We start from the raw sequence: 10,956 nt of genomic DNA, 5'->3' as shown, positions 1-10,956 counted from the left end.
ACTGCTAACGCTATCTCTCGCCCTTCTTTTTCCTCCTTCTTTCCCTCGTTTAGTAGACGTCTTCAACGATGTCAAGATGTACTTTCGCGTCATGAAACGGGCCGCAAACAGGGCATTGTTTGCTGCCCTCCACGGAGACGACCTTTCCGTTGTGGTTCGCAAATCTACCGAAACCCAGCATTTGATAATGCTCATCCAGTCTTTGAGGTACCTGAAGTCCTCATACTCCATTGGAGCTTCCTCTACGTAGAATAAGAGAAGACTCCTTCCACAATGCATTGCCTCCTTAGAACGTCCCATAGACCCTGCGTTTACTCCTCAAACGTCACTGCATTGTCAGATTGATTGAACTGTGCTGGGCCAACCGAGCTGACTGATGAATAGAAGTCTATGAAGTGGAGGTGGCGGGCATTTACCAAGGAAGTGGTCATACGCGTGATCGCCGATATGTGAACGACAAAAAGAAAACAAAAAAGAAATGCAAAAAGTTAAAAATTTAAAAATGAATATAGTAATTAAGTTATTGGGATAAGCGGACATAACCGACATGAAGATGAATAATGACACTTACACGTCATCAAATCAGAGTTCGTGGCCATCGGCGTTAAGGATAAAATCAGTGAAGCCGCGAATGCCACATGCTCGCCACATCGCCTTCGCTTTTTCTAACACCGATTTCCTCCGTCGCTCTCCAACGCTCGCCGCCTGACGGCACATCTTGGCAGTACACTTTAAGTACTCCTTTCTTCATCCACCAAGTTTAATCCAACACATTATCCACAATGGGTAGCAACAAGCCTAGGGGTCTGCAGGCCGCTCGAAAGCTCCGTACTTCTCGAAGGGAGAACCGATGGGCCGACAAGAACTACAAGAAGCGAGCTCTCGGCAAGTTCTACAAGACCTCCCCCACTGGTGGTTCTTCCCACGCCAAGGGTATCGTTTTGGAGAAGGTGAGTAGACGGCCAGGAAGGCATGTGCGAGGATATAAGAAGCATGGGGAAATTGGCAAGAGCATGAGAGCTTGAAGATGAGAGGCAACTGGAGAATTTTATGGGAACAATACTAATTTCTCCGATCAGGTCGGTGTTGAGGCCAAGCAGCCCAACTCTGCTATCCGAAAGTGTGTCCGAGTTCAGCTCATCAAAAACGGCAAGAAGGTCACTGCTTTCGTCCCCAACGACGGTTGTTTGAACTTCGTCAGTTACCATTACGTTTTTTTTTTTTTTCAGTGTCTGTCAGCTAATGTTATGCAGACCGACGAGAACGACGAGGTTCTTATCTCCGGTTTCGGTCGACGAGGAAAGGCTAAGGGTGATATTCCTGGTGTCCGATTCAAGGTCGTCAAGGTTGCTGGTGTCGGTCTTCTTGCTCTCTGGAAGGAGAAGAAGTGAGTTGGGCTGTGGTTCCTTGTCTGCAGCCGTGCTGACTTCCATTATAGGGAGAAGCCTAGGTCGTAAACTGCTCTTTATGGTTGGCGCCTTAGGATGCATGTATGATTTTACACATATAGGCGGCCTTGGACGGGTTTATCTCGTTTTCTCTGTTGATGGCTAAGTCCTTGGGAATCAGGTGGATGATATGAGTCGACATCAGACAGGAACATTGTTAGGAACTGTCTCGACTATCGACCAACATATTTGCAAGGCGTATAAGCAGACTGTTGCAGGGCACACGGACACGGATGCTTTGGAAGGTCTTTCTTACTGACTCAACGGCTATTTGCATATATGTGGCTACAATTTTTTAATCTCGACCATCGCTACACCTGAACTGTACACGCGGCTCTCCAACGGACGTGTAATGGCCTGTCATTTTCGTTTTGGTCACCACAAGAGAAGTCGAGAGTAGCCAAATGATGCCAAGCCTTGTATCTGATATTTGCCTTTCCTTTCTGATCTACAATGAGTAATTGGTGAGGTGCTCGTTCCCATGAGGACAGCACAAACCTCCGTTTCTCACTGCTAAACAACCACGATGAAATGCTCGCCCAATCTGGCGTCGACTTGTCCATTCGGCATTCGGACATGGGGTGCATTTGGGCAACATTTCACAATATACCGCTTGCATCTGGTCTCTCATCGCTCCTAAGTTGACCTTTCAAAAGGATGAGAACATTCGTGCTCCCTAGCTCAACTCAAAGCAATCGAGGCGATTGGCCTTATTGTCTTCCGAGACCGTCGGGTGGTATTGGTGACTTGATCCGGTATCACCGATTTTGGGCAGTCGAGTTCTCAATTGCGACAACGAGCGACGTTGTATGTAAAGAAGGCAATTATATTAACACAAAAATTACCGAAAAACCCGATGCCATGCTTTTGTCTCCGTCTGCCTTTCCTTCAAGTCTGGATTCACGTTGCAGATTCATGATAGATCCACATGCGTAATGCGCCACGACGCACGGCCCTCCTTCATACAAATCTGTCGGGCCAATGAATGATATCCGATTCGATTTTCTTGAAGTGAGACGGCTCTGACCGCCCTAGTTTCGCGACCGATGTCGGTTATCTTCGGTCCGACTGATAACACCACCATGCACCCATTACCCGGGAGCTCGGCTTTCTCAGTCACAAGCTAGTAGTCTTTGGGCTGTTGTGTTGCATCCCCTTCATTATCAACAGCTCCTGACAGGATAAGACCAGGTATCCAATGGCGCCCATAGACTACTCTCGTCTTCACCCATCTCACGACCCCCAGTTCTCACCCTTCCCCTCGAGACGTTCAACAGTGTTCTCGACCAAGGGTGCTGTCGCGACGTCTCAGCCTTTGGCAGCTCAAGTTGGCCTGGAGATTTTGAACAAAGGTGGTAATGCAGGTGAGTCATGATAGTACTGCTGAAATGAAAGCGAAGCTAATGGCACATGGTGCTCAGCCGATGCTGCTGTTGCTACCGCGGCTGCTCTCAATGTTTGTGAACCGTCAATGACTGGTAAGCTAGTAGTCGCCATGTGATGGGACCGTCCTTCTAACAATGCCCATAGGTATCGGTGGAGGTGCGTTGGAGCCTTTACGTGGAAGAATTTCAAAAACGAAGAGACTGATGTTCCTCTGTGTTAGATGTCTTCTGCCTCTTCTACGACGCCGCAAGTCAGACGGTTAAGGGCGTTAATGGCTCAGGTCGTTCTCCTAAGGCTCTCACTTTAGAGTACCTTCGTTCACAAGGCATAACCGGCGATGCTGTGAGCCTCATTTCATACTTGTTTATTCGAACTGACCCTTCTTTATTGATAGATTCCCTTGACGAACCTGAACGCCGTCACAGTCCCCGGTGCGGCAGCCGGATGGCTTAAAACGATTGAGGAATTCGGCTCTGGCAAACTATCCATGAGGGAGATTCTGGAGCCTGCCATCAGGCTTGCAAGGGAAGGTGTGCCGCAGTATGAGCTGAGCAGCAATCAAGTAAGACAGATGGCTCTTGAGTAGCCCCGTCGTGCTAATGCTTTGAGTTTAGTGGCAGATTGCCGAACAGCTTATCAAGCAAGCTTCTTCAAATTGGAGAGAGTGAGTGCTGGGATCTATACGATACCATTGATTGAACTGATCATAGTTGACAGAATGATGATGCCAGACGGCGTGAGGATGACATATGCCTCTACAGAATTTGATAGCTGACATAATCGACACAGAATCCTCCCCGGCCGTCCTACGTCATGACGCATAACACCTTGGCCGATACTCTCGAAGAGGTTGCTGATCATGGTCACGATGGCTTTTACAAAGGACGGATTGCTCAAGGTAAGGCTTAGTTTCTTCAGATTTCAAGCCCAAAGCTATACCTGTGTTCACCGGGAATTAGCCATTGTGGATCTTGTCAAAAGCGGTGGAGGAGTCATGACTCTAGAGGACCTCGCCGAGTGTACTGCAGACGTTATACAGCCCATCTCATACACCTTCAAACCTCATCATCCTCCCAATCACGAAGAACCTAGTGATCCTGGACTCACTCTGTGGGAATGCCCGCCCAATGGACAGGGCATCACAGCACTCATGGCTTTGGGCATTATCGAAGCCGTCGAAGAAGTACATGGTATTGATGTGCTGGAGATTGAACATAACGGGAAGTTGTATCTGCATATCTTGATAGAGTCCTTAAGGCTGGCATTCGCGGATAGTGAGTGGTTGCCGTATTCCAAGTTGCGAGATTTACTAAAGAAGGGTAGCTCGATATTATGTCACCGATCCAGACGTCGAGCATGTGCCCATGAAGGAACTTTTGTCCAAAGAGTATCTTCGGAAGCGTGCATCTCTCATTGACCTCAACAAATCCTCAACCATCAGACATGGTACGCCCGTTCAGTCATCAGACACTGTCTATCTCGCCACGGCCGATAAAGAAGGAAACAGTTGCAGTTTTATTGCTTCCAACTATGCAGGTGAGTATCTTTAGTCGCCCTTGATTCACGTCTTGGATTCAAATATCTTTTCCTTAGGGTTTGGCACAGGTGCTATCCCTAAGGGTTGTGGCTTCACTCTTCAGAATCGAGGGACTGGATTCACTTTAATTGAAGGGCACCCCAACTGCATCAAAGGCGGGAAGAGGCCATACCATACTATCATCCCTGGTATGGTTACCCATGGTGATGACTTGATGATGTCTTTCGGCGTCATGGGAGGGTAAGTTCCATCGTAAATTATATTAAGGTCAATACTGATGGGACGATAAAGGTTCATGCAACCTCAAGGCCATATCCAGGTTCTTCTCAACAAGCTTCGAGGCTTTTCTAACCAGTCTACCCTGGACGCACCTCGTTTCTGTATATCAGCAGGACTTCCTGATAATGGCGTGAAAAACGCTGAACAAGGTGCTGGTGATATCGACAGCGAGATTTGGTTCGAGGATGGTATCGACCCAAAGGTCATCGAGGAGTTGAGAGGTGAGTAATGGTCCCATCTCATAAGCACGCAATAACTGACGAGAAATAGCCATGGGCCATCAGTGCGAAATTGCAGAAGGTTACGAGCGAAAGATTGCAGGTAAGGGGCAGATTATCCAACGAGTGGTAGACCCCAACGGAAGAAGGGTGTGGGCCTGTGGATCAGATTTAAGGGGAGACGGTTGTGCGGTCGGGCAGATTTAAAGTGAAAACATCAAAGATGGGAAATAAATATGCAACTGAAAACAAATGCAGCAGTCACTGATCTTACCTCTCGAACTTTTAAGTATCATTACGCAAACTCTTGCGCTTGTGTAATGCTTTGGCTAGAAAGGAATCAAGAAAAGAACAACCATGGAATTCAACGGGCAAGTGAACAGATCAGAAGAGCTTTGCTTCTGCATTAATTTGAGAATTGAAAATAATGACTCAAGATGATACCGAAATCAAGAACATATTCATAATGACCATCACTGGCCAAAAAACCACAGCAAAAAGTCGGAAATACAAATCCTACTAGCCAGTAACTACAACAATACGAGTAATATCTACTACTAATACATTATCCCATCTTTCCTTCTATCCATCTACATTCTAACATTCTATTCCCCGGTTTGACCAGTGCTGAGCAACAATCTCCTAATTTGCATATCGTCAAGCTCGACACGGTGCTCTGACTTGAGATGCCGTCGAACGTCGTACACTCTCCAGAATCGAAGGATACACCTCTTGCCAATCAAATCTTCGGGTGTCGATTGTGTTGGTATTGCTGAAGTGTTGGCGGTAGTGGTTGACTCCGGTGCAGGGTCTCTGCATCTGACGATAGATTGAAGTTGTTCATTACCATTATTGTCCTCCGTAAGAAGCTCAGGCCGCGGTGGAGTGACAATCATATCCCCGTTCTCTGGAAAGACGCCTAATGCCCATGCAGGACAGATGAATCTCCTCATCTCCTTGACCATCCCAGTCAACATCCCGCTTTCAGATGTCGCGGTTTTCGAAGGTCCCGCGTATAAATTATGTTTGGCGAGATGTTGATTCAGATTGGTTTTGTAGGCATACGCTTTGCCACACCCTTCACGGGGGCAAACATGTTCACGGATGTTTTGGTGGACAACTTTGATATGGGTTTCTAAAGCATATCGCTGCAAGATAGTCAGCAAAGATGAAGTCAGTGAAGAAAGGAACTGACAGATTTGAATTTTTTGTCACAGCTCTCATGCTCACAAGCCCAATCTTTTCCAGCATCACCGTTGAGAATCTTTCTCAACTTCCTAGGTCCGTTGTCCTCTGCCTCCCGTTGCGCAAAAGATTTCCTCTTCTTTCTACTTTTGCCCAACCCTTCTAACAGCAATTGTGGCATTTCTTCCTCGCGTCGGTCCGCAAGCGCAGCTTTGTCGGCCTGTTGATCCGCGTGTACACGCAAATGATCCCTCAGACGTTGATTGTTCTTGAAAATTCGACCGTTGCATTCAGGATGAGGACATGTGGGCGGGTGTTCCGTAGATATGTGCTTTTGAAGTTCTGTCCACTTGGAAAATTTGGGGAAATCTTCGCCATGATCGTGGTGAGAACAAATATACCGTCTTTCTAAAGCCTATATCAGTATGGCAAGGGAATGACAACTAAAGGTAACGCACCGTCGTGGGTCTTCTCGTGATTCTTGAGATGAGCTTTCGTTGCAAAAGAAGCGCTGCAACCTTCATGAGTGCAGATGAAAGGTTTGGTACCGGGAGGCATATGGGCTACAGCGACGTGTTCTCGGAGAAGGTGGTGCTTGTTGAACGCAGCCTCACACTTGTCACACTGTGGCCGGCGTCAGCATCGGACAATATATAGACGCTAGTGCTTCAGCTCACAGGATAGGCACCGTCCTTATCGTGAACCTCTTCATGTCGACGAAGTTTTGATGCAGTCCAGAAAGACTGTTTGCAGCCTTCACGGGTACACGGGAAGGGCTTGATCTTTACGTTCGAATGGGTGCGCGCATGGGCTTTGAGGTGGTCTTCTCTGAAGTATGTCCGAGGGCATTGTGAACAGGCGAAGGGTCGCTGGGTATTCCGTCAGCTAATTACAGAGTCGGGCACAAACGATACGCACCTCATTTCGATGGGTCATCTCATGCTCAGCAAGTCTTGATGGTTTGGTGTAAGCTCTATCGCATCCTTCATAGGCACATTTGTATCTCTTTTCCGTCCGACTTGGCCAGTCATGTTTTCTCTCAGCCATGGACTTGGGTTGGTGATGAGTAGGATGAGTGAGAAAGTCCTCAAATACCATAAGGTCACCCAGTGACGGTGGTTTTAGGACGAGCGTCATCCTATGCGGAGATGAGCCAGTTATAACTGAAGTTGCAGAGCGAAGATGTCGAGGATTTAGAATACGAAAACTGTTGCCTGAAGGGTCCCCCCCTACCGCGAAAAAGTGGAGGTACATTAAAATGGGGTGTGAAATAACATGCCCGTAGTGTTTACGCGCCAGTTGACCTTAACAATTCAACAATTCATCAACCTTTAATCATTCTTCTTATATCCCGACACGACCGTCCTCCGGATCCTGAAACGACCATCAACGAAACCCAACGACATGTCTGTAAGTGCTGGGATCCGAAACACCTCGAAAAGATCATTCTTGGTCGAGATAACTGACGCCGCACAGACGTACGACAGCGCACCTATGAGACGGCCGGATATCAAAAAGAAACTCGTTGTGGTTGGCGATGGTGGTAAGTTCGAGTTCTCTTTCGAATTTTGATCCTTCATCGGATATTATAATAGCTGATAGCTTATGATTAGGCTGTGGCAAGACTTGTCTATTAACGGTCTACGCCGAGAATCGTTTTCCTGAAGAATACGTCCCAACCGTTTTTGAGAATCTCATGACCACCGTTCCTTCCCCTACCGACCCTTCCAAAATCATTGAACTGGCTCTTTGGGATACAGCAGGACAGGAGGACTTTGACAGACTGCGACCATTAAGTTATAACGACACAGATGTGATCCTAATAGTATTCGCCTGCAACCATCGACCAAGCTTGTTGAACGTGCAAGATAAGGTAAGTCTAACAATTTGTGGTCAGATATAAAGTGGTACAGGAGGCTGAGCTGGCTGGTAAAGTGGTATCCAGAAATGGCCCATTTCTGCGAAAATGTCCCCCTCATCTTAGTTTGCACTAAAACCGATCTCCGCGAAGACCAACAGACCGTCTCCCTTATGGCTGCTCAAGGCACAACACCAATCAGTGCTTCAGAAGGTGAACGAATAGCAAAGGAGATTGGAGCCAGACGGTATATGGAGTGCTCAGCAAAGGCTGGGATGGGAGTAGGAGAGGTGTTCGACGCCGCTATTAGAGAGAGCATGAAGAAGGGGGGGTTAAAAAAGATGAAGGGCAGGAAGTGCGTGGTTCTGTAGCGATTGTATGGATGCTTTCGAGGGATTACGACTAGACGCTAATCGTAGGTTTTGAGCCGTTGTACTGTTTTATGAATTTACATGACCATTTTTTGTCGTCACTGTGCATGTTTTTAACTATCTCTGTCGCCATGGACTTATTCTCTCAATCGCTTGCATAGCCGTACAATTGATTGAATCACTTGGAGTCCCGTCTGAGCCAATAATTGACGGCTGAGGTTGACCAGGCTTACCCATACTTGTCCTTCTCGAGGAATACTTCATAGGTTTTGAAAAAAAGGCATGCTCAACACAAAACGAAGTCAACATGCCGCTTCCTGATATTTTGAGCTTGATTACAGCTCGTGCTTCGCCTACAATCGCTTTAATTTTGCCACGTCGTCCAACATCTGCGTTGCTCTTGTTGCTTTGACGTGAATCCTCACAGATGAACGACTTGAAGTAAGGCACGAAGCGTCGTTTTCCTTCGCCCATTACCTGCTTCTTTCTTTTCTCTAAAGCTTGAGTACCTTTCTGATAGCTTCTTCAAGCTCTTCTTCTTCAAGCCCCTCTCCTTCCTGAATATTTTTCGTCACAGCTTTTGCCACCTTCTCCGCCGTCTTCTCAGCCTCCTTCGTCCCTTCCCCAGCCACGTCCCCTTCTTGCTTCCTCCATTCCCTCTCCAATTCTTCCCTTCCTTTTTTCACCATCTCCTCCAGTTCATCTTTCCAACCCAGTTCTTCCGCTAGCTTCCAGGCACCAAGGTCAGCATCACCTTCGTAGAACATGTCTCTCGATGGGCTCGGACCGTTCAGGAGCTTTGAGATACTGGGAGGGAGGGAGGAGAATGTACTCTCCAGATCGGAAAACGGTCCGACAGCTTCGCGGTTGATGAGTAGACGAGGGCATGTAGAAGGAACGTAGTCGACGAGAGAGGCGAAGGGTTGAACTTGGAGTGATGTACCAATAACAATTAGTAAATCGCATTTTCTCAGCTCCTACGGTGAAAGTGATCAATGTTTCAGTACAAATCTAATCCTTCAGATTTGAACATACTGGCACAAGCTTGAAAAACCGATCTGGGAGACCCTCCCCAAAGAACACGATATCAGGCTTCACCAAACCACCGCATTTCTTCCCTTTCCCCATGGCCTTGAGAGTCGCATCACATCGGACGACCTCTCCTTTTCTAACACCGGCTTTAAGAACCTCCTCTCTATCGACTTCTCGTCGACATTTGAGGCAGTGCGCAGTGGCGAAAGAGCCGTGGGCTTCAACGATGAGATGAGGAGGCAATCCGGCAAGGGTTTCAAGCGTATCGATATTTTGGGTGAACACACGCTTTAGAAGGTTGTGTCGATTGAACAGCTGAAGAAGGTAATGTGTAGGTGTAGGCTATGAGCTTCCCTGTCAGCATGGCTAGCGCAGCAAGAAGCATGCGTAAATTCAAAACGTACGAAATGTCTTCCGGGATATATCTCTTTTGCCAGGGTCCAAAACGGTTCAGGCCTCCTCTGGAAAAATCCCAGCTCGAATACCGCTTCTGGGAATGGTAGCTCCAATGCTTGCAGGTTATGATAGAGACCGGTCGAAGGGGAACGGAAATCAGGGATACCAGCAGAGGTGGAGATACCAGCTCCTAGAAGGAAAATAACATCCTTGGCTATAAACAGAGAATACTGTCAGTTACAAATCAAGAAAGCGGAGTAGAGTAGACGACTTACCATTTCCTGACTTGATAAAGCTCGCCGCTTTTCTCAATGGATTAAGGTCATCTCCTGATAACGCCCCATCGTCTATACCCGGGGACGACGACCTGGAAGCCTAATAAGTTGGGCTCAATCAGCATATGTTTGCCATGGGATGTGCAATACGCATACCTCTGAGCCATCAGAATCAGAAGTTCCATTATAGCTATATGATTCCTCTGGTTCTTCGTCCTGGGGCTCGGAAAACTTGGATTCCAGATCAGTAGCTTTAGAATCACCTGCCCTACAAAAAAAAGCTTCAGTTGAACAGCCAGTTTCCTAGTCATCTGGCCTTACATCCCGGCTTTTCCTGATTGTTCAGATATTATTAATAAAATCTTACAAGGATGTCTGACACAGATTGCATACGAGGAGCACAGAACGAAGCACCGCAAGACATATCTTCCGTCGATGGCGGGCACTGCAGGAGGCAGTGATAGTGGAGGCTGGTGATGGGTTACGTAATGTAGTCAACAATCCAAACACTTGTCGAGAGCGAGGCATCGCCAGTTCTTGAACGAAGGTCACACTGTTCTCTGCGACGTCAAGTTGGACATAGCGGCGCACAATTGTATGAGTGAGAGATTCATCTTGAGCAAGTTTACGAATGGAGCATAAGAGAAGTACGTGGCATTTAGGGAGTGGCGACAAAAATACTCTGCAAACTTGCAGTGTAGGTCCAGACTTGGTACGTACCGTTGTCCATCACTAATGAAGGTTTCTTAGTACCAGTCATTCAACGAGTCCATCTGCATGTAGACCATTTTCCTTGACAAGATATGTTTCCCAGCCATCCAACTGTCATTCATGTTTGACGCTGAAATTGACTTTAGTGCATGTCGTCATACTAGGCAGGCAAAAACCGTTTTCCGATCTGCGCACGAGCCTCCTTTGAAAGGTGGAGGCGCGACATCGTCTTGTTCGTTATCCAGCTTTATCGCTTACTA

At 47.3% G+C, this 10,956-nt stretch overlaps 5 protein-coding genes across 5 annotated transcripts; 3 read left to right on the top strand and 2 right to left on the bottom strand.

Annotated features, from left to right (window-relative positions):
• The first annotated feature begins 690 nt into the window (after positions 1-690).
• On the top strand, positions 691-1,545 carry CNG04360 (40s ribosomal protein s23, putative). Its single transcript, XM_572112.2, has 4 exons — positions 691-950; positions 1,080-1,196; positions 1,254-1,387; positions 1,439-1,545. Exons 1-4 carry the CDS (start codon positions 783-785, stop codon positions 1,455-1,457), a joined length of 438 nt encoding a protein of 145 aa, XP_572112.1. The 5' UTR covers positions 691-782; the 3' UTR covers positions 1,458-1,545.
• A 972-nt stretch (positions 1,546-2,517) lies between these two features.
• Positions 2,518-5,111, top strand: CNG04350 (lincomycin-condensing protein lmbA, putative). The gene is made up of 13 exons (XM_572110.2): positions 2,518-2,812; positions 2,870-2,926; positions 2,979-2,990; positions 3,055-3,176; positions 3,229-3,396; positions 3,449-3,498; positions 3,552-3,570; positions 3,624-3,732; positions 3,794-4,108; positions 4,158-4,370; positions 4,428-4,611; positions 4,663-4,871; positions 4,921-5,111. The coding sequence occupies exons 1-13, from the start codon at positions 2,647-2,649 to the stop codon at positions 5,073-5,075; spliced, it is 1,779 nt and encodes a 592-aa protein (XP_572110.1). The 5' UTR covers positions 2,518-2,646; the 3' UTR covers positions 5,076-5,111.
• A 201-nt stretch (positions 5,112-5,312) lies between these two features.
• CNG04340 (transcription factor iiia, putative) lies at positions 5,313-7,229 on the bottom strand. Its single transcript, XM_572108.2, has 5 exons — positions 6,972-7,229; positions 6,731-6,922; positions 6,512-6,677; positions 6,064-6,461; positions 5,313-6,016 (listed from the first exon to the last, which is right to left on the bottom strand). The coding sequence occupies exons 1-5, from the start codon at positions 7,188-7,190 to the stop codon at positions 5,474-5,476; spliced, it is 1,518 nt and encodes a 505-aa protein (XP_572108.2). The 5' UTR covers positions 7,191-7,229; the 3' UTR covers positions 5,313-5,473.
• A 174-nt stretch (positions 7,230-7,403) lies between these two features.
• CNG04330 (signal transducer, putative) lies at positions 7,404-8,369 on the top strand. The gene is made up of 4 exons (XM_024657601.1): positions 7,404-7,463; positions 7,530-7,596; positions 7,667-7,926; positions 7,989-8,369. The coding sequence occupies exons 1-4, from the start codon at positions 7,458-7,460 to the stop codon at positions 8,280-8,282; spliced, it is 627 nt and encodes a 208-aa protein (XP_024513263.1). The 5' UTR covers positions 7,404-7,457; the 3' UTR covers positions 8,283-8,369.
• Positions 8,370-8,397: 28 nt separating this feature from the next.
• On the bottom strand, positions 8,398-10,363 carry CNG04320 (NAD-dependent histone deacetylase, putative). The gene is made up of 6 exons (XM_572104.1): positions 10,307-10,363; positions 10,142-10,253; positions 9,986-10,085; positions 9,719-9,924; positions 9,318-9,656; positions 8,398-9,259 (listed from the first exon to the last, which is right to left on the bottom strand). Coding segments are annotated over exons 1-6 (1,242 nt in total). The 5' UTR covers positions 10,309-10,363; the 3' UTR covers positions 8,398-8,776.
• Between the last annotated feature and the right edge of the window lie 593 nt (positions 10,364-10,956).

Source organism: Cryptococcus neoformans (genome assembly GCF_000091045.1).
Source record: "Cryptococcus neoformans var. neoformans JEC21 chromosome 7 sequence".
NCBI lineage: Eukaryota > Fungi > Basidiomycota > Tremellomycetes > Tremellales > Cryptococcaceae > Cryptococcus > Cryptococcus deneoformans.
This window is presented reverse-complemented; position numbering and strand designations above follow the sequence as displayed.

Excerpts from the sequence above, each read along its gene's own strand:
- CNG04360 (XM_572112.2), top strand. The coding sequence starts at position 783 with ATGGGTAGCAACAAGCCTAGGGGTCTGCAGGCCGCTCGAAAGCTCCGT. Across the intron at positions 951-1,079 it reads AGGGTATCGTTTTGGAGAAG|GTCGGTGTTGAGGCCAAGCA; the intron begins GTGAGTAGACGG and ends TTCTCCGATCAG. Across the intron at positions 1,197-1,253 it reads ACGACGGTTGTTTGAACTTC|ACCGACGAGAACGACGAGGT; the intron begins GTCAGTTACCAT and ends AATGTTATGCAG.
- CNG04350 (XM_572110.2), top strand. The coding sequence starts at position 2,647 with ATGGCGCCCATAGACTACTCTCGTCTTCACCCATCTCACGACCCCCAG. Across the intron at positions 2,813-2,869 it reads GAACAAAGGTGGTAATGCAG|CCGATGCTGCTGTTGCTACC; the intron begins GTGAGTCATGAT and ends CATGGTGCTCAG. Across the intron at positions 4,872-4,920 it reads GGTCATCGAGGAGTTGAGAG|CCATGGGCCATCAGTGCGAA; the intron begins GTGAGTAATGGT and ends GACGAGAAATAG.
- CNG04340 (XM_572108.2), bottom strand. The coding sequence starts at position 7,190 with ATGACGCTCGTCCTAAAACCACCGTCACTGGGTGACCTTATGGTATTT. Across the intron at positions 6,923-6,971 it reads AGATGACCCATCGAAATGAG|CGACCCTTCGCCTGTTCACA; the intron begins GTGCGTATCGTT and ends CGGAATACCCAG. Across the intron at positions 6,462-6,511 it reads TCACGAGAAGACCCACGACG|AAAGACGGTATATTTGTTCT; the intron begins GTGCGTTACCTT and ends TATAGGCTTTAG.
- CNG04330 (XM_024657601.1), top strand. Across the intron at positions 7,597-7,666 it reads CGTTGTGGTTGGCGATGGTG|GCTGTGGCAAGACTTGTCTA; the intron begins GTAAGTTCGAGT and ends GCTTATGATTAG. Across the intron at positions 7,927-7,988 it reads TGTTGAACGTGCAAGATAAG|TGGTATCCAGAAATGGCCCA; the intron begins GTAAGTCTAACA and ends TGGCTGGTAAAG.
- CNG04320 (XM_572104.1), bottom strand. Across the intron at positions 10,086-10,141 it reads CTGATTCTGATGGCTCAGAG|GCTTCCAGGTCGTCGTCCCC; the intron begins GTATGCGTATTG and ends CCAACTTATTAG. Across the intron at positions 9,925-9,985 it reads CTTTATCAAGTCAGGAAATG|CCAAGGATGTTATTTTCCTT; the intron begins GTAAGTCGTCTA and ends CTCTGTTTATAG.